This window comes from Triticum aestivum, chromosome 5B (genome assembly GCF_018294505.1).
Source record: "Triticum aestivum cultivar Chinese Spring chromosome 5B, IWGSC CS RefSeq v2.1, whole genome shotgun sequence".
NCBI classification, from domain to species: domain Eukaryota; kingdom Viridiplantae; phylum Streptophyta; class Magnoliopsida; order Poales; family Poaceae; genus Triticum; species Triticum aestivum.
The window spans coordinates 164756616-164780713 of NC_057807.1; the positions used below are offsets into that span (position 1 = coordinate 164756616).

The 24098-nt window shown below is 46.4% G+C and overlaps 1 protein-coding gene across 8 annotated transcripts in view; it reads left to right on the top strand.

Annotated features, from left to right (window-relative positions):
* LOC123110920 (uncharacterized) overlaps positions 1 to 24098 on the top strand; it is a 43474-nt gene that overhangs the window by 12706 nt on the left and 6670 nt on the right. The window contains exons 4-10 of one of the 8 annotated variants that reach the window (XM_044531561.1): positions 3944 to 4085; positions 4173 to 4575; positions 4653 to 5090; positions 5175 to 5473; positions 5552 to 5816; positions 5936 to 6494; positions 6582 to 7016. The exons of the other annotated variants lie outside the window; for them this stretch is intronic. Of the exons in view, the coding sequence (XP_044387496.1) occupies positions 3944 to 4085; positions 4173 to 4575; positions 4653 to 5090; positions 5175 to 5473; positions 5552 to 5816; positions 5936 to 6494; positions 6582 to 6874 (2399 nt within the window). The 3' untranslated portion in view covers positions 6875 to 7016. Of the gene's footprint in view, positions 1 to 3943; positions 4086 to 4172; positions 4576 to 4652; positions 5091 to 5174; positions 5474 to 5551; positions 5817 to 5935; positions 6495 to 6581; positions 7017 to 24098 lie in introns of those variants that run through there. 8 annotated transcript variants of the gene reach the window in all.

Here is a 24098-nt window from a genome sequence, read left to right on the forward strand (position 1 = left end):
GCTACGGCCGAAAAGGTGCGGATAAGCCCCGCCGACGCCAGCGCTCTGTTCTTTCCTGTTCTTCTTCGTTTCCCTTTCTCTCTCTCAGTTCTTCTCTACCTCGCCCCCCCGCGCCGATCTCCTCCATTTGCCACTCATTTGCAAATCCAACCCACAGAATCGGTAGATCATCGCAATCTCCACCGGCCTATGGTGTTATTTTTTGCTATGGGATAGTTTTTGATGTGTTTGGGGAGGAGTAGCCATGGTGGGGAGGAGGAGCCATGGTGGAGAGGAGGACGGGTAGTAGGTGGTGGTGACTAGTAGAAGCTGCTGCAGAGGAGGAGGTGGTGAGGAGGAGGAGCAGGTTAGGGGCTGACCGGAGTTGAACCTCCGGTCGTCGGGGGCGGCGTTGTCGTTCTCCGATGGTGCAAGAAGCGTACACACACTTCGAAGGTATAATCACGGCCTCACAAATATTATGTAAATTGTATAGTTTAGTTAGTGTATATAAGTCATATTGTGAATTTTAGTGTCAATAAATTTTTGGAGGCATTTTAGCGCATAGTTCGTGTAGCGGATAATATTAGTGTTCGTTGTGAATTGCAGTGTTAATATAATTTTGGAGGCATTTTAGCGCATAGTTCGTGTAGCGGATAATATTAGTGTTCGTTGTGAATTTTAGTGTTAATATAATTTTGGAGGCATTTTAGCGCATAGTTCGTGTAGCGGATAATATTAGTGTATATTGTGAATTTTAGTGTTAATATATTTTTGGAGGCATTTTAGCGCATAGTCCGTGTAGCGGATAATATTAGTGTATATTGTGATTAATGAGAAGATGGCAATGTCTGACAGGTGAAAATGTCTGAATCAGTAAATCTGAATGTTTACTACGGCGCTGGTAATGTTCGATATAATGAGTTGGGGGTTGATCTTAGCGAGTTTAAAAATGGCGTCATGACACTAGCTGACCCGGACAGACTGGACATTAGACAGTTGAAGTACTGGTTGACAACTAGTTTCGGTCTGGATCCTGAAGTATGTTCTGTCAGTATTCATGCATTGTGGACCAAATCCTGTAAAAATGTCAAGTGGGAGTTGATGCCGGTAGATAGGAGTCAGCATTGGTTGTCCCTGTTAAGACGCTGTCGAGACCGAAGAATCCACCCATATGCACTTGTGCAACCTGTGCCGAAGGAGGAGAATACCGTAGAACTCCACAGGGGGTATGAACCCGGCCAAGGCAGTGAAGTGGCTAACGAGATTGTTTTATCCGGGTCACAACCACAAGATGTGGATGCTAGCCAACCCGAGAAAGAGTCAGACTACGTGCCACACGATGTTTGTGGTCCTGATACTGGGCAGAGCAGCCAGTCGATAATATTAGCTGGTTCAGGTTTTGCTGATGGGGATGAGGAAGGGGATGAAATGCAGAGGGTGATGGAGGAAGAGGACGAGGATGGATTGGTGGAGGAACTGGATTCTGAAAATTCTGAGGATGAAGTTGAGGTACCGATTCCTTCTGCATGGGAGCAGGACATATCCACCGGCCTTACGGTGAACGATGGCCATGAGACTCCATGGCAGTATAATCTGAACCAAGTACAAATAGGGGCTATGTTTGATACAAAGAAAAAATTGAAGTATGCGGTGATAAAGTGGGCTATGTCTACGCAGAGGGTTTTTAAGACACACATATCAAGTCCAACAAACTATACCGTGAAATGTGTTGAAAAAGGTTGTCCAGGGAAGGTGCACGGGCACGTGCCGAAGTACGACATCCACTGGGTTGTCACCATTGTCATCCCACATAATTGTGTGAGGAAGAACCTGCTGGTGAAGCATCCGAACCTGACTTCAAGTCTCATTGCACAACTCATGTATACTGAGATAGTTGAGAAGAAAGATATGGAAGCAAAACACATCCAGACAGCAGTGAAGGTCAGATGGAAGTATGTCATTCCTTATGGGAAGGCTTGGAGGGCTAAGCAGAAGGCTATGGAGGAAAGGTTTGGGACGTTCTTCGACTCATATGATAATGTTGTCCGTCTCCTGGGCATACTGAAGGAGAGGAATCCCGGCACTTATGTGAACGTACAACACATGAGGTTGCTGAGTATACCAGATTTCAAGGTGTTGAAACGAGTGTTCTTCTCTTTTGGTATGTGCATCGAAGCTTTCCGACATTGTCCTCCTGTTCTGTTTGTGGATGGTACATTCCTGACCGGTCAGTATAGAGGGCAAATCCTGACTGCTATTGGTGTGGACGGGAACAATCAAATCATCCCACTTGCCATGGCATTTGTGGAGGGTGAGAACTTTCTCAGCTGGGTATGGTTCTTCCGGCAAGTGAAAATTGCCATTGTGAAGGACCGACCAAACGTGTGTGTCATTCATGACAGACATGCTGGTATATTGAAGGCCGTGAAGACACTTCGTAATCCAACAGATGACGAACGAACACCTTGGAGGGACTTGCAGAGCCGGTGGTGCATGCGCCATCTTGGGGCTAATTTTTTCTCACAGTTCAAGAACAAGCGGTTGATGAACTTGTTCAAAAAATTATGCAAGCAGAGCCAGCAGCGCAAATACGAATTTATTTGGTCAAAACTAGATGAGTTTACTAAGAAGCAGGTCCGTGCGAGGAAGAAAATGGAAGAAGATCAAGTTAAATTAGCAGCACTCATCGCGGAGCTAGAGGAGCCAGTAGGTCTTTGTGACTTGCCAGGAATTGACCCTCCTAATACTACGAGAAAGAAGGGAAGGGCAATAAAGAATTTTTCTGAGTGGATAGAGAAAGAGCCTCCAGTGAATTGGTCTTTGCTGCATGACACACATGGAGCTAGGTATGGCCACATGACAACCAATCTTGCAGAGGTGTATAACTTTGTGCTGAGAGGGAACAGAGCATTGCCACTCACAGCTATTGTGGAGGCTGTATTCCATGGCACTTTGAGATATTTCAGAGAAAGGCACGAGTTAGCACAGAAGCATATTGAAGATAATCAGAACACACCTTATTGTAGCCGTGTCATGGAATACATGGCAAAGAAGATAGAGAAAGCAAAGAAGCACACTGTCAGACTCATAGGGAATCAAGAAAGGAGGTATGAGGTTCAGCTTCCTACCGATGGTTTTGGTTCTGGAAATGAGGTGAAGACACACGAGGTAAAAATTGGAACGGAATTTTATCCAACGTGTGAGTGTACATGCAACAAACCGAAGTTGTTGCACCTACCTTGCTCTCATGTGTTGGCTGCCTGTGGGCAGATTGAGTTGGATGCTATCTCCTTCGTGTCCCCATACTATTTAAAAGAGGCAGTGCTCAACACCTGGACAGGCGAGATGACAGGGTTTAGAGTCGTCGGCAATTTCAACAAGGTAAACGACGGTGAGAGAGTATATATCCCGCATCCAGACCTTCGGCGAACAAGTAGGGGCAGACGGAAGGCCCGTCGCATCCGGAACGATATGGACCAGTCTGAAGCTGGTGGAGCAACCAGGCAATGTTTGTTATGCGCGGCTTATGGGCATAGGATGAAATATTGTCCCGACCTAAACAAAGATGGCGCTTCCGCATCGACGAGTGCTTCCACATCGACGGCTGCGACAACAAGAGGAAGAGGCGGACGTGGTCGTGGCAGTCGAGGCCGAAGGGGCGGACGAGGAAGAAATAACTCACAAGCTATATAATGTGTCGTAGTGGGTTTTAATATGTCAGGACTATGTTTTAATTTGTAATATGTCAGGACTATGTTTAATTGTAATATGTCAGGACTATGTTTTAATTTGTAATATGTTAGATCTATGTTTTAATTTGTAATATGTCAGGACTTTGTTTTAATATGTAAATCCTCATGGACTATGTTTTAATTCGTACTATGTCAGGACTATGTTTTAATTTGTAATATGTCAGATCTATGTTTTTATTTGCGCCTGAGATTTGTTGTTTGAATTGCAGATATGTCTTTGTATCCGTTGCTTAATGGCAACATCGACAGAAAGCACCGGTGCGCCCTATTGGAAGCGGGCAACAACTTAGACGTGTTGGTCACTCGTACCCCAAAGACTAACTGGCTGATACACGATTCATGGGTTGATAGGTATGTGTGCATATAATGGAGTCCATATAATGACTTACTATGTTTTACATACTTTTTATAGCCGCTAACAATATTTTTATTTTGTAGGTTAAGTTGGGCTGGACTTCTACCCTTGGCACGGCTGGTTCAGGGTACATTGGATGAGTGGATTGATGGTCCGGACTTAGATGAGGCAGGTGAACCAGTGCAGTTACACAAGAGGCAAGTGAGACGTTTCTCTTACGACAAGTCACTCCTTACCTGCTTAGTAGATAGATGGAGGCCAGAGACACATACGTTTCACTTCCCATGGGGAGAGATGGCGCCTACTTTACAGGATGTGTTGTACTTGTTGGGATTACCTCTGGCCGGTGCTGCCATAGGTCCCTTAGAGGCAGAATCAGGGTGGCAAACAGCGATGCAGACCCGTTTTTTGGCTGCGGTCCCGACTGCTAGGGCCATAGACAACGATCCTCATGGACCTCTTTTTAGATGGTTGAGCCAGTTTCAGGTAACCATCACGGCCACGTAAACAAATGTTGTTTTTTAGTTGCCCGATTTTCATACAATTATTACGTTTCTATGTAGATTGTCTCGTTAGGACATCCCAATGTTGAGTTCTCGGAGGCACAGATTGACCGGTCCTTAGAGGCATATATTCTTTGGCTGTTCGGCAAGACGATGTTTACGGAGAACCACGTGACCACTGTCGATGCACGACTCATCGGTATTGCACGAGAGATAGCTGACGCACGTTGCCCCGCGGATATTCTACAGAGGAGTTTTGGTTCTGCTGTGTTAGCGGCTACGTACAGAGGCCTGTGCAAAGCTTGCTTGTTGAAGTCTAGAAAATCTGGTGTTGTTGGATGTCCATTATTGTTGCTGCTCTGGTCATACGAGAGATTCCCTACTGGACGACCCTATGTCTACATTGATAAACCTTTTGGTTTGGAGGACTTAGCTGGGGCTTATGTGCCTGCTATCGGCGACTTACCTACTATGGGTTCTGTTTGGGCACGGCGAGAGGTACATTTATATTAAGTAACAATTAATTTAATTATTTTTTGCCATTCATTAGTATTACTAATGCTTATTTGTTGTCATGCACAGAGACAGTTTGCACATAGTCAGGTTAGGGGATGCTACCCGTCCTTCACGGCGCAGTTTGATAGTTTGCACGAGGATCAAGTTATCTGGGAGCCATACTCGGCTGAGGCTATATCATCGAGGTACCCAGTTGGGATTTCTGGATTGTGCACTAGAGATCGGCATTTTTGGATGACCAAGGCCAAGTTGGTGTTCGATGTGACGGTTGAGGAGATGTCTCTTCATAGAGTAATGAGACAGTTCGGTCTATATCAAGAGCCTGAGATTCCAAAAATTCCACAGTTGCCAGAGCACGTGCACAAGTAAGTACTAATACTATTTTAGTTGTCAGCTATACATTCATAATATACCTAATTCTGTATCGCGCATGTCAATATCAGGGACAGTCGCCTAGGAGGAAACAAGTCCATGGATTACTGGCTTAAGAGCATTACCCCTTACGTTGACGAATGGACTACCGCTGCGACAAATACCTGGGGTGAGGGTCGGGCCTTTAACTGGCAAATGTTCGGGTTGTATCTGCAGCGTTACCGGCATACAACAAGGATCTACTTGGTTCCATCAGCTGCTCCTGATCAGATCGAAGCCCCTCTCACCAGCGATATGTACCCAACTGCCTCTGTTGTGGGAACCAGACACCACGCGGTAAATGCCTTGGTTCTTATATGTTGAGTCTTTTGTTAATCTGGAGATACTCGTTTGGGTGTCTATTCGTGGTGTCTATCATACAACGAGGATATAATTGGTTAACTCTTCATCTACAGGGTGACTTGACAGTACAGGCGCGAGAGGAGGTTTCCGCTTTAATGCGGCGCTTTCAGAGGGGAGAAACTATCCCACCGCGAGAGGGCGTCTCATGGTTGAGGCGTCTTGATGACAAGCTACGGGGGATTTACGCTGCTGTTACGTGTAGACGGTCTTCGGATGTTGCACTTCCTCCTCCAGCACATCGTCCGCCACGTCCCTCTGTACAGCATTCAGAACCACGACCCTCTGTGCAACGTTCACAACCACGACCTTCTGTGCACCGTGCAGAACCTCATCCTTCACAGCCAGGGAGCTCTTCTAGGCATGAGCCACCTCCTTCACAGCCAGGGAGCTCTTCCTGGAATGAGCCACCTCCTTCACAGCCAGGGAGCTCTTCCTGGCATGAGCCACCTCCTTCACAGCCAGGGAGCTCTTCCTGGAATGAGCCACCTCCTTCACAGCCAGGGAGCTCTTCCTGGAATGAGCCACCTCCTTCACAGCCAGGGAGCTCTTACTGGCATCAGCCACCTCCTTCACAGCCAGGGAGCTCTTACTGGCATCAGCAGATGGAACTAGGTAACCCTACTCACTACATTCTTTTGAACAGAGTAGTAATCGTTCATGCATTTGTATCAATTTTACAAGTTTTTTACTTTACTGCAGGCGGCAACCTGTCGCAACCGTTCATGCATTCAGAGCAGTCACCCATCCTTAGTGGTGGTGCTGATTACTTTGAGGGCGACCGCGAGGATGATGACCATGCTACAAACATTTATGGCTTCTCGCAGACAGTGTTTCACACTCCACCACCACCACCGACGCAGGAGACACAGACCGTGACAGACGAGGTTAACTATGGTCGTGGTTATCGCGAGCCTCGTCCACCGCCTCAGCGCTTATCGCCTTCCGGTCCTCGCCCGAGGAAGACCCAGACTCGTCGCCGTCCCCCGCAGTGATATGCTTATTATCTATGTATGACTCATTATCTATGTTAATTTCAGACTATTCGCATATGCTTATTATCTATGTATGACTCATTATCTATGTTACTATCGCACTTCCTTCTATCTGATCAGGAGACATATATTGTTTTATGTATGCGAGAGACATATTACTATTAATTCGCATTCTTATTCCAGTTACATTTCCAAATAGATTACAACCGATAATTAAGATACAAGTACATCTGAATTAAACGGTGCGGCTGAACTTGTGCAATACATCTTACATACTACAAAATGAAATTCAGATAGAACATAATGCCCTACAATAATACAATACAAACTGGAATACATCTTACATACTACATGAAGTCATCATCGTCATCCTCTGTTGATGCAGCCCTCTTGCCCTTCGACGATGCGGTCCTCTTGCCCTCCGTCGATGCAGAACTCTTGCCCTTGCTGGATGCAGAACTCTTGCCCTTCGAGGATGCAGAAGTCTTGCCTTTGGACGATGCAGAACTCTTGCCCTTTGACGATGCAGAACCCGGAAGCGGCGGCATGAAGACATCTTCGTCGTCCTCGCTCTCCTCAGTCCATAAAAATGTATTCTTTGCTGCAGTCCTTCTGAAAGTTTCACTCTTCGGCTCCACTACCTTCTTCCACCTTTCATGCAACCTAAGAAGTTCTTGACGTACCTCCTCATAGGTCCTTTCAGGCCACCCAGACCTACGTAATTGGTGAGCCAACTCATTCATTATGGTGTCACTACCGGTGAGTTCGTCCCATGGAACTATCCTATTGTCCATCCTGAAATCGGTAACTAGACTCAGAAGAGTGCTGCTCATCCCAGGGTGAAAACTACGATCGAATGGATAATGGGACATCTCGACTACACTACACTGGAATGCTTATCCACCTTCGCCTGAAGGGGGTTTTATAGATACAGAGGAGAAAATAAGGCAGGAAAGAGTTGGCGGGAAACGGGTGGCGGGAAGGGGTTGGCGGGAAACGGGTGGCGGGAACATATGGCGGGAAACGGGTGGCGGGAAGGGGTTGGCGGGAAACGGGTGGCGGGAACATATGGCGGGAAGGGTTGGCGGGAACATATGGCGGGAAACGGGTGGCGGGAAGGGGTTGGCGGGAAACGGGTGGCGGGAAGGGGTGGCGGGAACATTTCAGCACGAGCCATGCAACTTCGGCCTACATGAGACCGAAGTAGTACTTTTCGGCCTAGACTAGACCAAAAAGTCTATTTCGGCCTAGCTTTGGCCGAAATGCTCCACTTCGGCCAAATGATGGCCGAAATCACCTACTTCGGCCTAATGATGGCCGAAATCACCTACTTCGGCCTAGCTTTGGCCGAAAAGCCCTACTTCGGCCTAGCTTTGGCCGAAAGGCCCTACTTCGGCCAGAGGATGGCCGACGGGCTACTAGTTGTGGTTTTTTTGCATTACGTCATATAGTTTCCGAAAATGCTATAAAATCTATCACAGTTTTGAAAAAAATTCGCTTCAGGGAGTGCGGCAGCACTTCCATTTATGGAAGATTTCAGCCTGCCGCCAAGGTGCCAGGGAGGCCTGGGCCATGGTAAAGACGCGGTACAAGAAGGCGGATCCCAACCACATGGCCGAGGTCGGACCTGTGGGGCCCGATGGGAAGGAGATCCCTGTGAGTTTAGTATACGGCCAAGTAGAGCTGGCCGCTAAATTTTCCCAACAGGACTGTAAATTAGACAGCCTGTTAGATGGGATTGAGGAAGAATACAGTCAGTCGATTTGACAATGTATTATAAAATGACATGTAAAATGCCTTCTAGCCGGATTGTAGATCGTTTGTCTTTGCCGACCTTTTCGCTTCGACCTCGGGACCCTAGGGTCCGGAGTGTGTCCGAATACCTTCTCGGTTATGAAACAACCGGGGTATGCATGGAGACCAGGCGTAGGGGTCATTAGTGCTTTATCAGACAAGTGCCCAACTAGTTATGTTATATTACATGGTTAGTAAGAAACATCTTCCAGGGAGAATAGTTCCGTTAAGGGTTCCTTTCCTCTGGGGGTGGCATGCCCTAAAGTGCATGTCCGGACTGCGAAAAAAGCAGAAAAACATCTGGGGACAGATAAATAAGTAGATAAAAAATCATCTTACAAGTCACCGACCGCATATTCCCTTAAGAACACTAGCTTTCAGCTTCACCCAGTCTGAGGTACACATCCGGCTGACCCGGCAGTAACAATCGCAAAGGTGCTCCCTTTACCTCCTAGCCGAACAATCGGGAACGTAGGGGTAAGCACAGGAGCCAGGCAACCCAGCTTGGCCAAAACTTAAGTCATATCGATGCATATAATGGTGAATAAAAGGTACATGTGGAAGCTTGACACATGTGCTGGGCATGAAGCCCTTATAATTAAGCTTCTGGTAAAGAAGCCCCCAGGTATAGTGAGTGCGGATAGCACATCAATTACGTGCGAACTATGCGCAAATAAGCCTTTGAAGGCTGTTATGAATAGGGGTGAGAGAAAAAAGAGAAACAAAAAGGCAGCTGAAGTATAAAAAATTTGGATGGGGGAAAGGGACGAACTCCTAATCCGGCGCTAGGCATAGAATCTTCGGAGGCGGGCTGCGTTCAATGGGTTCGGCTCTAGTCGGTTATCCGATGCACTTCGTAGACGGTACGCTCCGCCGGTCAGGACTTGATCGATGATGAAGGGGCCCTCCCATTTGGGCTTGAGCTTGTCCTTTTTCTTGTCCGGCAGGCATAGAACTAGTTCACCAACATTGTAAGTCTTGGCCCGTACTTCTCTGCTTTGATATCTTCGAGCCTGCTGCTGATAGAATGCGGAACGAGCCTTGGCGATGTCGCATTCTTCCTCCAATGTGTCCAAGCTGTCCTACCGATCCAGCTCGGCCTCTCTTTCTTCATACATGCGCACTCGAGGTGAGTCATGAATAATGTCGCAAGGCAGAACTGCCTCTGCGCCGTACACCATAAAAAATGGTGTGAATCCGGTAGTGCGGTTGGGCGTTGTCCGCAGCCCCCAGAGTATGGAGTCGAGCTCCTCAACCCAGTGCGTGTCAGATTTCGTAAGTGACTGCACTAGTCTGGGTTTGATGCCGCTCATTATTAGACCATTTGCTTGTTCCACTTGACCGTTGGTTTGAGGATGATAGACTGAAGCGTAATCGAGCTTAATGCCCATATTTTTGCACCATGATTTAACCTCGTCGGCCATAAAATTCGTGCCGTTATCGGTGATGATGCTGTGGGGGACACCGTAATGGTTTACTACCCCGGATATAAAGTCTATCACTGGTCCAGACTCTGCCGTTTTAACTGGCTTGGCCTCTATCCATTTGGTGAATTTATCCACCATGACCAATAGGTACCTTTGCTTGTGGGTTCCCCCTTTAAGTGGTCCAACCATGTCAAGCCCCCAGACCGCGAACGGCCAGGTAATGGGTATAGTTTTGAGGGCGGTGGGTGGCATATGTCTCTGATTAGCAAAGAGCTGACAGCCGACGCATCTTTGGACTAAGTCCTGAGCATCTGCCCGGGCGGTTGGCCAATAAAATCCTGTACGGAATGCCTTTCCTACAATAGCCCGGGCTGCAGCGTGGTGTCCGCCTAGTCCGGCGTGAATTTCAGCCAGGAGGTCTCGCCCTTCCTCTTCGGAGATACACCTTTGAAGGACTCCGGTTGTGCTTTTCTTATAAAGTTCTCCCTCGTGGACCTTGTAGGCTTTAGATCGCCGAACTATGCAGCGGGCCTCATTTTGGTCTTCGGGGAGTTCCTGCCTAAGCAAGTAGGCTAGGAATGGTTCTGTCCATGGGGCAATTACGGCCATTATGTCGTGGGCTGAAGGTGTTATTTCAGCAGCGGAATCGCCGCTTATGTCAAATTGCTCTGTGTCGGTTTGTGTGGCTGCTTCCGGTTTGTTATTTCCGGACTCCTCTTCCCATAGTACGGATGGCTTGAACAGCCGTTCTAGGAAGATGTTTGGAGGGACATCGTCACGTTTTGTGCCAATGCGTGCCAATACGTCGGCCGCTTGGTTATTATCCCTGGCTACGTGATGGAATTCGAGTCCGTCGAACCGAGCTGACATTTTTAGGACAGCGTTGCGATATGCTGCCATTTTCGGATCCTTGGCATCAAAGTCTCCATTTATTTGGGATATTGCATGGTTTGAATCCCCGCGCACCTCTAGGCGTTGGATGCCCATGGAGATTGCCATCCAGAGACCATGTAAAAGGGCCTCGTATTCGGCTGCGTTGTTGGAGTCCGTGTACATTATTTGAAGTACATATCGGACTGTGTCCCCGGTCGGGGACGTCAATACGACGCCAGCCCCCAGCCCGGCCAACATTTTAGAGCCATCGAAGTGCATAATCCAATTGGAGTATGCGCCGTACTCTTTAGGGAGTTCGGCTTCGGTCCATTCAGCGACAAAGTCAGCCAAAACTTGTGACTTTATAGCTCGCCGAGGTTTGTAAGTTATATCGAATGGTAAGAGCTCAATGGCCCATTTTGCAATCCTGCCCGTTGCGTCGCGGTTGTTTATAATGTCGTTAAGTGGTACTTCGGAGGCCACTGTTATCGAACACTCTTGAAAGTAGTGTCGGAGCTTCCGGGATGCCATGAACACCGCATACGCTATCTTCTGATAGTGCGGGTAACGGGACTTGTAGGGGGTTAACACAGTGGATACATAGTACACTGGTTTTTGAAGAGGGAATTTATGCCCTTCTGTCTCTCGTTCGACGACGAGTACCGCGCTTACAACTTGATGCGCTGCTGCGATGTATAACAACATTGGTTCGCCCAGGTTGGGCGCAGCCAGGACCGGACTCGTTGCCAATATGGCCTTTATTTCTTCGAGTCCAGTGGTGGCAGCATCCGTCCACTCGAAGTGTTCGGTGTGCCTGAGGAGGCGGTAGAGGGGCAATGCCTTTTCTCCTAAGCGGGAGATAAAGCGGCTGAGAGCCGCCACGCATCCAGTCAATTTCTGGATCTGTTTGAGGTTTTTTGGAATATCCAGCTGTGATAGAGCTCGGATCTTGGCCGGATTTGCTTCAATTCCTCTACCGGATACAATGAAGCCCAAGAGCTTTCCGGCTGGTACGCCGAAAACGCATTTTTCCGGATTCAGCTTGATATCATATGCTCGGAGGTTGTCAAATGTGACCCTCAAGTCGTCTACTAGAGTTTCGACGTGTTTAGTTTTGACGACTACGTCGTCTACGTATGCCTCTACTGTTTTGCCGATCTGGGTAGCCAGACATGTCTGAATCATGCGCTGATATGTTGCGTCGGGGTTTTTAAATCCGAAGGGCATCGTGTTGAAGCAGAATGGTCCATATGGAGTAATGAATGCCGTTGCGGCTTGATCCGCTTCTGCCATCTTGATTTGATGATAGCCGGAGTATGCGTCCAGGAAGCACAATAAATCGTGCCCTGCAGTGGCATCGATGATTTGGTCGAGGCGGGGGAGGGGGAAGGGATCCTTTGGGCAGGCTTTATTTAGGTCTTTGAAATCGACACATAGGCGCCAGGATTTGTCCTTCTTTGGTACCATTACCAGGTTTGCTAGCCAATCCGGATGTTTGATGTCTCTGATGAATCCGGCCTCCAATAGTTTGGCTAGTTCCTCTCCCATTGCCTGTCTTTTGGGTTCGGAAAATCGTCGAAGAGCCTATTTGACTGGCTTGAATCCTTTTAGGATGTTTAGGCTGTGTTCTGCCAATCTGCATGGGATTTCGGGCATATCCGAGGGGTGCCAGGCAAAAATGTCCCAATTTTCCCGAAGGAATTCTCGCAGTGCGGCGTCTACATCAGGGTTCAATTGTGCCCCGATGGAGGCCGTCTTTGTCGGGTCCGTTGGGTGGACCTGTAATTTACTATTTCATCTGCTGGTTTAAAGGAGGTGGACTTGGACCTCTTATCGAGTATCACATCGTCCCTATTCACCGTAGAGCGCAGCGCGGTGAGTTCCTCTGCCACTAGGGCTTCGGATAGTGCCTCTAGGGCTAATGCGGCTGTCTTGTTTTCGGATAGTCCCTCAATGAGTGAAGAATATCAAATTTCTATGATGGGAGAGTTGAAATTCTTCTTAGGTCTTCAAATTCGTCAACAGCACAACAACATATTCATATCTCAGGAGAAATACCTCAAGGATGTACTGAGGAAATTCGGCATGCAAGATTGCAAAGGAGTCAAAATTCCTATGCCCACAAATGGCCATCTATGCACTGATGAAAATGGTATTGACTTCGATCACAAGGTATACCGCTCCATGATTGGTTCTTTATTGTACTTATGTGCATCTAGGCCAGATATAATGCTTAGTGTTTGCATGTGTGCCCGATTTCAAGCTTCACCGAAGGAATCACACCATAAGGCTATGAAGCATATTCTTCGATATCTAGCTTACACACCAACATTAGGACTATGGTACCCCAAGGGCTCTACCTTTGATCTCATTGGATATTCTGACTCTGACTATGCTGGTGATCGTGTGGACCGCAAGTCAACATCGGGTACTTGTCTTTTCCTTGGATGATCTCTAGTCTGTTGGTCATCGAAGAAACAGAACTGTGTATCACTGTCTACTGCTGAAGCTGAGTATATTGCTGCTGGTTCTTGCTGTGCTCAATTGCTGTGGATGAAGCAAACTCTCAAGGACTACGGCATCAACATGAAGAATGTGCCTCTCTACTGTGACAATGAGAGCGCCATCAAGATTGCTCATAACCCAGTTCAGCACTCGAAGACAAAGCACATTCAGATCCGTCATCATTTTCTTCGTGATCATGTGTTGAAGGGCAACATTGCTATTGAACATGTGAAGACTGAAGAACAGCTAGCCGATATCTTCACAAAGCCCTTGGATGAGAAGAAATTTAGCAAGTTGCGGTGTGAGCTAAATATCTTAGAATCTTCGAATGTTCTTTGAAAAAGACACACATCCTAACACTTATGCAAAATTGATGACTTAGATGTGCAACACATGAAGAAACGTTTTTCTTCAATCAATGAAGAATTACACTCTAAGTGTGAAGAAATTAATGAAGAATTTGATTCTCAGAACCCTACGACAATTGTACGCGGTGTCTGAAATCATCATTCTTATACGGTGGGTCACGCCACCACAAAAAGTTGAAAATCTTCAATTTGAGTTTTTCCTCAGTTTTGAAATTCCTCAGTTTTTCAAATTCTTCAACTTTGCAAAATCTTCACTATTTCCGTCGTCTTTCTTCATTGGCTATATATATATATATATATATATATATATATATATATATATATATATATATATATATGGGTTTATGTCCTCTACAACATTCACTTATGGCTATTTCTTCAAGTTGCATTTTCTGCTAAGTGAATGTGATCGGACCCTTCCCCCTCTATGCTATACTCAACCCAATCTATTCACAAATTCTTCATGTGCGTTCTATTTGAAACTCGTTCAAAATCTTCACTGTGTCCTTGTCAGCTGAAAAAATTGTGAACGAAACTTTAAAACCTATATTATCCAAATTTTTTGGTTTTGCCGCTTAAACCGTCCCGTTTCCCACGATAGACTTATCTATTCACCCATGATCTAACACGATCTCCACTATTCAGTACGTGGGTGACACATGTCAAGTGAATGAGAAGGGCCAGGGGCACGTTCGTCCTAAATCTTCGGGCGAACAGTTTGTCACTGCGACTATAAATACCCCCTCACCCTTCCTCACTTCCTTTACTCTACTCGACCGCTCTCTCTCTCCCGCACTTGAGCTTCTCAAACCCTAGCGCCTCCGCTACTCCATCGTCGCCGGTGAGGAAGAGCTTCACTGCCTCGACCTCGTCGCCGTCGTACTCGTGCCGGCCGCGGAAATCTTCACTCCGCCGCCGCCGTAGCTGTCTTCCTCCGCCACGTTAGGGCGTGGAAGATCTGAACTGACGATCTTCCAATCTACTCTTCTCAGTTCGTCGTGTTCTTCAACCAGGGTAATTAAAAGTTACTTTTACTGCCCTCTTTGATTCATATTTTCACTACAAAATCTTCAAAGGTGTTTTATTCTTCAAATCTTCACACACACACAAAACACCTCACATATTATCTGTTCTTGATTCGTTTCCCTAAGCTTCATTTTCTTTAAGATTCCTCAATTGTGTGGATCATAGATCTATACAACTCTGGAACCTAAGACAAAGTACGCTTAGTGAAATTCTTCAAGATTCATCTGGTCAAATTCCTCAAACTTGTTCATTTTGAAAACCTTCTGAGAACGCATATGACCTCTTCAAATTCCTCGCAACTATACTCTGTTCACAGGTACTCATGTCCGCTGCTGAATCGCTAGGTTCTCATCAACTTAACTCATTTGCAGCGTTCCTTGAAGAAAAACTGCATACTTCTTCAGAGTGTTCAATTGTTCAAATTCCTCATCTGAAGAATATGGCTGAAGGTAAGAAACCACAGAAAGGAGGAAAGAAGCCTGAGGTCATGACTGCTTTTGAGATCCCTGATGACATCTATAAGGACTATTGCACACCTGATGAGGCCAATTTCGGCAAAGAGAACAAAAATCAGCGCAAGGTGCGCATACAGAGGATTGAAAGGAGATGGGCAAGAGAATGGAGGGAGTACAGATATGTAACTCCAAAGTATATGAAGAAATTTGCTCTAAATCCTCCATGCCAAAGAGCTCCATTGGCACCTGGCCAAGTAGCTGATCCCACCAGCATCAAGCGTGGTGAGGATTTTCCTGATGAATGGGCCAAGCGCCAAGCCAAGTTGGCTAGACAAGCCAAAGAAGCTGTGAGGAAATTTAATGAAGACTCTGCTGCTGCTGCTGCCACAAAGGCCTCTGACAAGCCTAGGAAATCTATGGCAAAGAAGCCCGCTCACAAGCCAAGTTCCTCAGCAATGCCCTCACGGCCAGAATCCTCAAAGCCCTCACGGCAAATTCCTCACGCTGCTCCAGCTCCTCAAAAGTCCTCAGTTGCTCCGGCAAAGTCCTCAACACCTGTACATTTGGCCACATGCCAAAGGACTACTGGCATCTCCATTGCCTCTTGTGTCTCAGCAAGTTCCTCAGCTGCACCAAATTCTTCATCTGGCCCCACTCTGCTGAAGACAAAGGCCACTCCTGGACGAGGTCGTCGTCCTAGTCCGAAGAAGAAACAAGTTGCCTTCCATGTGCCATCTGATGATGAAGTCGATGATGAAGAACTTGCAGATATCATCAGAGACAGGCAGGAAAGGGCCGCTAGAGCCAAAGGCACAAATGTGCCACTGCTTTTGGATCCTAAGGTGATCCTCGACTACATTGATCTCTGGCACAAGGACCCAAACACTCCTATGCCTGATTTTCATTTGACACCTGGCCAAAGTCACGTGCTGACCCACTTCATAAATGAAGAAAAGTGGAAATTTGAGAAGGCCAGGAAAATCAAGAAGGCTCAGTTCAGAAAAGAGAAGTTCCTGAAGAACAATGTTGTCAAAATGACACCTCATGAACTCCTCAAGATCCAGTCTGAGATCAAAACCCTCAGTGATAATTTCAATTCCTATTATGCTGATTGGCAAGGAGCCAAAGTCAGGTTTGTTAAACTGTCTGAGAAGTTCACCAATGTTGCAGACCCATCGCAACATGAAATTCCTCATGCTGAAGCCTCTGCTCAGCAAACTGAAGAACATGCCAGCACCGCTGATGATTTTCAGCCTGCTGAAGAAAATACTAGTTCCAGAGCTGATGACTCCATTCCAGCTACTGAAGAAACTGCCAGGGCATCCACTAGTGGTGCGCCTGAAGAAAATGAAGAAGTCAGGCCAACTGCATCAGTTGCGCCTGAGGAAATGCCAACAGATTCCTCAGCTCCTCCTGCGCCTACCCCAACTCCTACCCTTCCATCTGCATCAGATGTGAGGAAGACCAAGGCTGCAGAGAAAGCTGCAGTGAAGAAAAGGAAAGCATCGTCTGCTTCAGATTCTTCAGTTCCGAAGAAAATGAAGACTTTGACCAGTTCACATACGAATCCAATTGATGCTGTTCCGATTTCCTCCATGCCATCAAAGGAGCTTGTTCCTTATGGTGAAGAATATGTGATCCCCAACGGATCTGATGAAGAAAATCATTCTGCTGCTTCGTCAGAGAAGATTGATGAAGAAATTGAAGTGGATGCGATCCCTTCAACACCTGCTGCTTCCTCTCCCATGCCTCAGTTCACAGCTGAAGAGGCTGGCGTTGAAGAACTTGAAGATGAAGACGTGGACATTGGATGCACCACGCCTGTGATGAATAATGACTTTTGGGAAAGTTAGCATCCCAATTCTCCACACTTCACCCCTCTACAGCAAATACCTCAGTCCCCTGCACCAACTGTTCAAATGGGCTCTAAAGAAACTCATCCCACCTCATTTGTGCATGAAGAAATTCCAGCCACTAGTGCTGAAGAAACTGTTGCTGCTGATAACTTGAACTTGCAGACTGCCACTAAAGAGGAACCAGAAATTCCTCAGCCTGAAGAACCTGCGATTTTGATTCCTGAGGTTGTGTTGCAAATCACTGACACTCCTATGCCCAAGCCAAAGGATCCCTTCTCAAAGAAGCAAAAGTTCAAGGCTGCTGATTTCTTCAACGAGCATGTGTTCTTCACTGACTATAACCCTATGACTCTGCTCGCATAAGGAAGATGCGTTTCTGGACTGCTAGTCAAGCAAACTATTAATCTTCTGTGCTTTTTGACAAAGACAAAGTCTTCGAGCATGCACACATTCCTCACGTGGACATGGAATCTCTGCCGTGCTTCGAGCCAGTCCTCAGTGTTCTTCAAGATGCTGGATTACTGAATTTCAGCATTGACATATGTGATTGGAATGAAGAACTCATTCTTCAATTCTATGCGACGCTGCACATCACAGGAAATTCTGAAGATGTGAACACTTGGGTGCTGGACTGGATGTCTGAAAACACTCAATACAAGGCACCAGCAATTGAACTGCTTCGTGTCCTCCCACTCAGTCCCCCCTTGATGGTGCTCGTTGCATCTACAATGAACCTGAACTTACAAATCATTATATGCAAGTGCTGATGAAGCCTTTGAAGCCAGGGCAAGCCCCACGGACCAAATTCCTCGTCAAGGAATTACTGTATGTGCCACGGACTTTCTATCGCATCCTGGCGAAGACAATGAGTCCTATCAAAGGCCATGACTCAAATGATGAAGAAGTCGTTGGCATCATGCATGAAGAATATGCTTTTCAATATCATTCATGGCGTTCCCATCAACTTCCATGATTTCTTCATGAGGACTCTGGCCAATATTGCTATGTCACCGTTTGAGCTGAAGCCTTATGCACCATGGATTATGAAATTCATCAGGACAAGGTCTTCACTCAATTATAAGGCTGGTACTCTGAACCATGGCAGCTTCTTGCCTCCAATTGAAGTCCTCAAAAGGACACATTCCTCAGCCGATGACAAATGCAAGGCAACTGCTGTGATAGATGAAGGCATTCGTCCATTGGATGGTCAATTTCACAAAGCTGCATCTTACTCCACCTATGATGACTCTGCCACACATGATTCTTCCGCCAACACCTCTGCCAAGCAAATTCCTCAAGCCACAGCTCCCAGGGTGATGACTGATCGTGAGTTACTCCTCAGTCTTCATCAGAAAGTTGATCGCAATCATAAATGGGTCAAGCGTCAGTTTGGTTCAATTCTTCATAACATGACCTCAACCCACAATGCAGTGAGGAGAAACCAATACTACCTCCATGAAACCTTCAACCGTACTTGGGCTGTTCTATCTCACATCTACAGCGCTGATGATCTGAAGAGCATGGGTCTCAAGAAAGAATTTGACTGGTCTGCACCTCCACCGAAGAAATTCAAGAAGGTCAAGGTTCCTTTCTTGGAAGCCAGCTCCTATTCTTCATCGTGCGCCACTGATGAAAATGAAGACTTGGACGACACTGCGGCAGGCCCTACTACGACAACCAACCCCGACAACACTGGCGCTCCTCCATCAAGTTGATAATCTTTTGGGGCGTTAGTCCTCAGTTTCAATCCTTTTGGTCATTCGATGACAAAGGGGGAGAAATCGGAGTTAGTCTTCAAGCGGGTCTATTATATGGGCGTTTTCTTGTTAAGTTACAACTCTCGCTCTTCTGAAACTTTTATTGGATCGAGTTGTAATCTTAAAACCGATGGTGCTCTGATATTTTTTATGCACTGTGCTCTGATGCTTTTGATGCGTGACTCTGCATGCTTGTTCCTCATTAATATTATTGCTCGCATGCTGAATCTCTTCAGGCACCATATTTCATCATGCATTTCAAATTCTTCATATTATATGTCAAATGCATGTATGAATTACAAGATATAGGGGGAGATCTCCATGATTCAACTCTTCAAGTGTGCATTGTTTCAAAAGCAAATTCCTCACTATGCACATCTTCAGGGGGAGTTCTTCTATATCTTGCAATCAAATTCCTCAATATCAGTACTTACACTTCATGTGTTTATCCCCGTTGAAAACTTAACCTATATTGTCATCAATCACCAAAAAGGGGGAGATTGTAAGTGCATCTAGTGCCCCTTAGTGATTTTGGTGTATTCAAGACTTATAGGTTAAGGGACTAATGTGTTTATGAGTGTACACAGGTCTATAAGTCTATGAGGAGTTTGATATTTACAGAGAAAGTCGACCCCTAAAAATGAATATCTTCGACTGAAGATTTTGGTATTCCTGAAGACTTTCATGAAGACTTTGAAAGTGAAGAAATTGGTGTGTCCGTGAAGACTTGATATTCATGCGAGGAATATGAAGCTTGAAGACTTTCGTTTTCATAGTTTTGTTTTTCTCTTTCTTGAGTCATAGGAAACACCGTACTGTTAAAGGGGGTTGAGGAAATACTAAGGAAAAATTTCCATGTGATGCTCAACTCAAAATCCTGCACCTACCAATCCCTTCGAGTGAAGCCATTGGAAATCTCATACAGTTCAGTCAATTTCTTCAGTGACAGAGACGAAGTTCTTCTGGTCGCTGAGGAATTTGTTCTGACTGAGGAGTTAGGAATTCGCCAGTGCGGATTGCCTACACAGTGAGGAACATGATAGCCCTGAGGAATTTGAGAGTCAAATTTTTGACCGTTGCTGTGCTACGCGCCAGCTGTCCCAAATATCTTATCCACCTAACGGTCATATCATTGAAGGGCATTTATGTCTTATCATGTCGGGCTACTCCCTAGGCTATAAATAGCCGCCCCCTACAACCACTAGCTGGTTGGCTGCTCTGAGAGAAACTGACACTTGTCATTTGAGAGCAACCCATCCTCCGAGGACTTTGAATGAAAATCATCGAGTGAGGAAAATCCAAACCCAAACACCCACAAACCCAAAGTGATTGAGCATCACTGAAGAGATTGATCCTACGTGGATCCGACGCTTGTTACCTTTGAAGACTGTGCTTCTTCCAGACGGTTAGGCGTCATGGTCTAGAGCATCCAAGAGGAATTGTGGATCGCCGAGTGACCAAAGTCTGTGAAGGTTTGGAAGTCGCCTGAAGACTTACCACGAGTGATTGGACGGGGTCTGTGTGACCTTAGTTCAAGGAGAATACGGTGAGGACTTGGTGTCCTGAGCTGCGTGCTCAGTGTCTGGGTGTCCGGGACTGTGTGTCCTCGAGTTTAAATACTCAGCCGCTCCAACCAGACATACAACTGAGAACAGTTGGAACTGGTCTATCAAATCATTGTCTTCACCAACCCTACTGGTTCTATTCCCTCAACTCTTCCATTTCCTCATTACTGTGTTGAGTAGTTCATATCTGTGTTTGAAGACTTTGACTGAAGACTTTCTCAATTTCCTCAGTTCAATTTCTCCAGTCTGTTTGTCTTCGTCTTGTGTTATCCTGTGTTTACGCTTTCTGTACTTTGTGATTGTCTTCATTTCATCATGATGACCGTGCATGTCTTCTGTTATGCTTACTTCTGAGTACTTATTCCGCTGCAAGTAGTTCTTCGCTAAGGAATTTCCTCACCATCAAATTCCTCAGTGAAGAATTCATAAAAATCGCCTATTCACCCCCGCTCTAGTCGATATAACGCACTTTCAATGCCACATTATAATTAACGTATCTGCATCTATATTTTTAACATTGAATTACAGATTGGTCATCAAGTGGCTCAGGCTGTAGGGTGTAGGCATCAACGTACAAAGATCACGATAATAAGTAAACATACAGTCTGCATTGGGGCCGCATCATAAATATTTCTCTAATGTAGAACACTTGAGTGGAGTCTAGTTTTACAAGAACGAAGTGACCAAGGCAGTGTGCAATATTTGTGCAGAAAAACAAAGCCGAGTTTAGATGTAGTAGATGATTGATTACAAAACAACAAAAGAATAATATACATAAGCAAACCAGAAAAACGAAAAATAATGTCACATACTGCAAAATTTGGCAACTTGCAAAGTCACAAATCCGAGGCAATATTATTAATACTTGCCTTGTACTATAAACATAATAAAGTTCAACTGCAAACATCGAAAGATATAGATATGTACAAAGACACCAAAGAGCACCAAATTACCTATAGCATAAGAGTAAATCCTCTCACATATTTAAGAGCGGACTTCAGCCTGTAAGGACTTACTTATAGATGATGTTCTTCATCGAGGTCTGTAAGGACAGGGCAGGTCTTTTTCGCTTCTTAGATTTACCGCTTTGCTTCTTGGCATTCTCCTTCTCCTTCTCCTTCTCAATGAGGATCTTTATATTTCTCTTTGTGGTGGCTCGAGACAATGCAACATAGAGTTGACCATGAGAGAACACCGGATTAGGTAGGTACACGCCAACAATCGGAATCGTCTGGCCTTGAGCCTTGTTAATCGTCATAGCAAAGCTAAGCCTTACAGGAAATTGCTTCCTCTTGAACTTGAATGGAAACATGTTGTTTTCAGACGGGCATAGGGGTATTCGAGGAAGGAATACCGTCCTACTTGCGTGTTGTCCGATCACGATTTCTGCATCAATGGCGTTCCTCTCGAAACCTCACACCACAAGCCTCGTCCTGTTACACAGACCATTAGCCGGATCAATGTTCCTCAGAAGTATGACAGGGCAGTTGAGCTTCAGTTTGAGTGCATGCGGAGGCAGACCGTTGGGAGTCAATCCATTTAGGAACTCGGGAGCGTAGTAGCCATACGGGTCGTCTTCTGCACTGTCAAAGCTATGGTAGATTACTTCTTCTCCCCGAAAACGCTCTACCATGCGTATGTTTATCTTGTCGACGTTGTCGTTCGTGGTGGAGAGGATTGCACGTGAAGTCATGTAATTCGGATCGGACTGGTTGTCATCTAGTCTCGGAAACACATGGTCAATCAGCTTCTCCAGGTCATCACCCTCACCTGTAGACAGCACACAAATATCTTCAGGGAGTCGTATGTTTCCTTGATCGTCAACTTCCTCAGTGCCATTGCCTACCCTTAGCAAGTAATCGGCAAACCAGGTGTCATTATGATCCCTCATGTTGGTGACGAGCCTTAGCTGGCGCATACCCGTCCAGAGGTGTGAACTTCGGAGGGTTGCATTGATTATCTAACCCGGGACCCCCTCCTGACGACGGGAAGCACCTGCCTGAAGTCCCCGCCAAACACAACAGTTTTTCCTCCAAAGGGTCGGTCTCGTCTTCCCATGATGTCGCGCATGCTGTTGTCCAGTGCCTCGACCGCCTGTCGCTTAGTCATGGTGGCCTCGTCCCATAGTATCAATGAGGCCATCCTCAGTAGCTTGGCGGTACCATTCTGCTTCGTGAAGGTGCATGAGGCGCCATCGTCGCAGCTCAACGGGATCTTGAACCTCGAGTGGGCAGTCCTGCCTCCAGGCATGATAGAAGCGGCGACGCCTAACGTCACGGTAGCGATAGCGATGTTTCCCTCGCTTCGAACCTTGGCGAGCAGCGCCCTGTACAGGAAGGTCTTCCCTGTACCTCCCGGGCCATCAACAAAGAACACACACCCATCACCGCATTCAACAGGAGCTAGTATCTCGTCGTATGCAGCCCTCTGCTCCAAGTTTAGCGACGAAGCCAATTTAGTGTCATTGATGTCAAAATCATCGTTGGATTCGTCGATCACTTCTCTGGCCTCGACCTCGGTTGGGTCGAAAGCATCGTCAATGCATGGAAGAGCGAAATCAGCTATGTCTTTGCCCATGGACTGCAACATACCCCTAATGTCAAGCAACACCATCTGTTCCACCCTAATCGGGCACGTGTGTGATCGCCGATAGTCATCAGACATAGACTCGAAGTGCCTATCCCATAAACCACGCACGTCGCCTAGCTCACAGTGCACCAAAATTGTTGCGAAGAGCCTCCTGAGCGAACATGGCATCGCCCACTGCTCTGCCTCGGTAAGACAGTTGTCGAGCGTGTTATCTGCCTCGATGAGTCCCAACCTTTCAGCAACCTCTCTAAAGCTCCCGCATAGCCTACCGTCCACGGTGAGCAGGTCCTCATAGGATGTCTTGCCAGCAACATGGTTTAGCAGCACACGCAGATAGTATCGCTCCCCCTCGGCAGGATTGGCAGACACAATTCGACCTATCTGATAACGCTCCACCCGCTCTTTCCAATACTTCTTACCCTTCTGCCATGTGAACCTTCCAGGAAAATCCTTGTACAATATATTCCTAGCCCATGGGTGGTTTTGGTTAGCTTTGAAATACTCTGTCAACATGGATTTGGAAGCATTCTCAGAGGCGACTACGTCGGTCAAGTGAGCTTGCTCATTGAATGCCACCCTATGCATATTCGGGAGATGAAGAGGCAACTGTAGGACAGGCGGGTCATTGGCACACAAGGGAAAGCCAAATATCCTCCACATCGCCTCTGGAGGAGTAACCCACCTCGCGTCTACGTATCTTTTGATCTCATCAATGTTACCATTGGCATCGGGCTGGTCGATGCTGAAAGAAGCCCTATCATGGCCCTTGTATATGTACTTGTAAAGGTATTTGACGGCCTTTATGCTGGAGAAAACCTCAACGTTGATGTGGCAATTGAACATCCGCAGAAGGTAAGGGTTATACGGCACAACCCATCTATTGTCCAACATTTTACCCCGGACCTTAGCCTGCCGACCATTATCTCGACGACGATAAACTGGGTATGAGTCCTTGCCCTGTGCCGTGTTCTCATTGAACGGCCGCGGGTATCTGCACTTGCACTCGTTC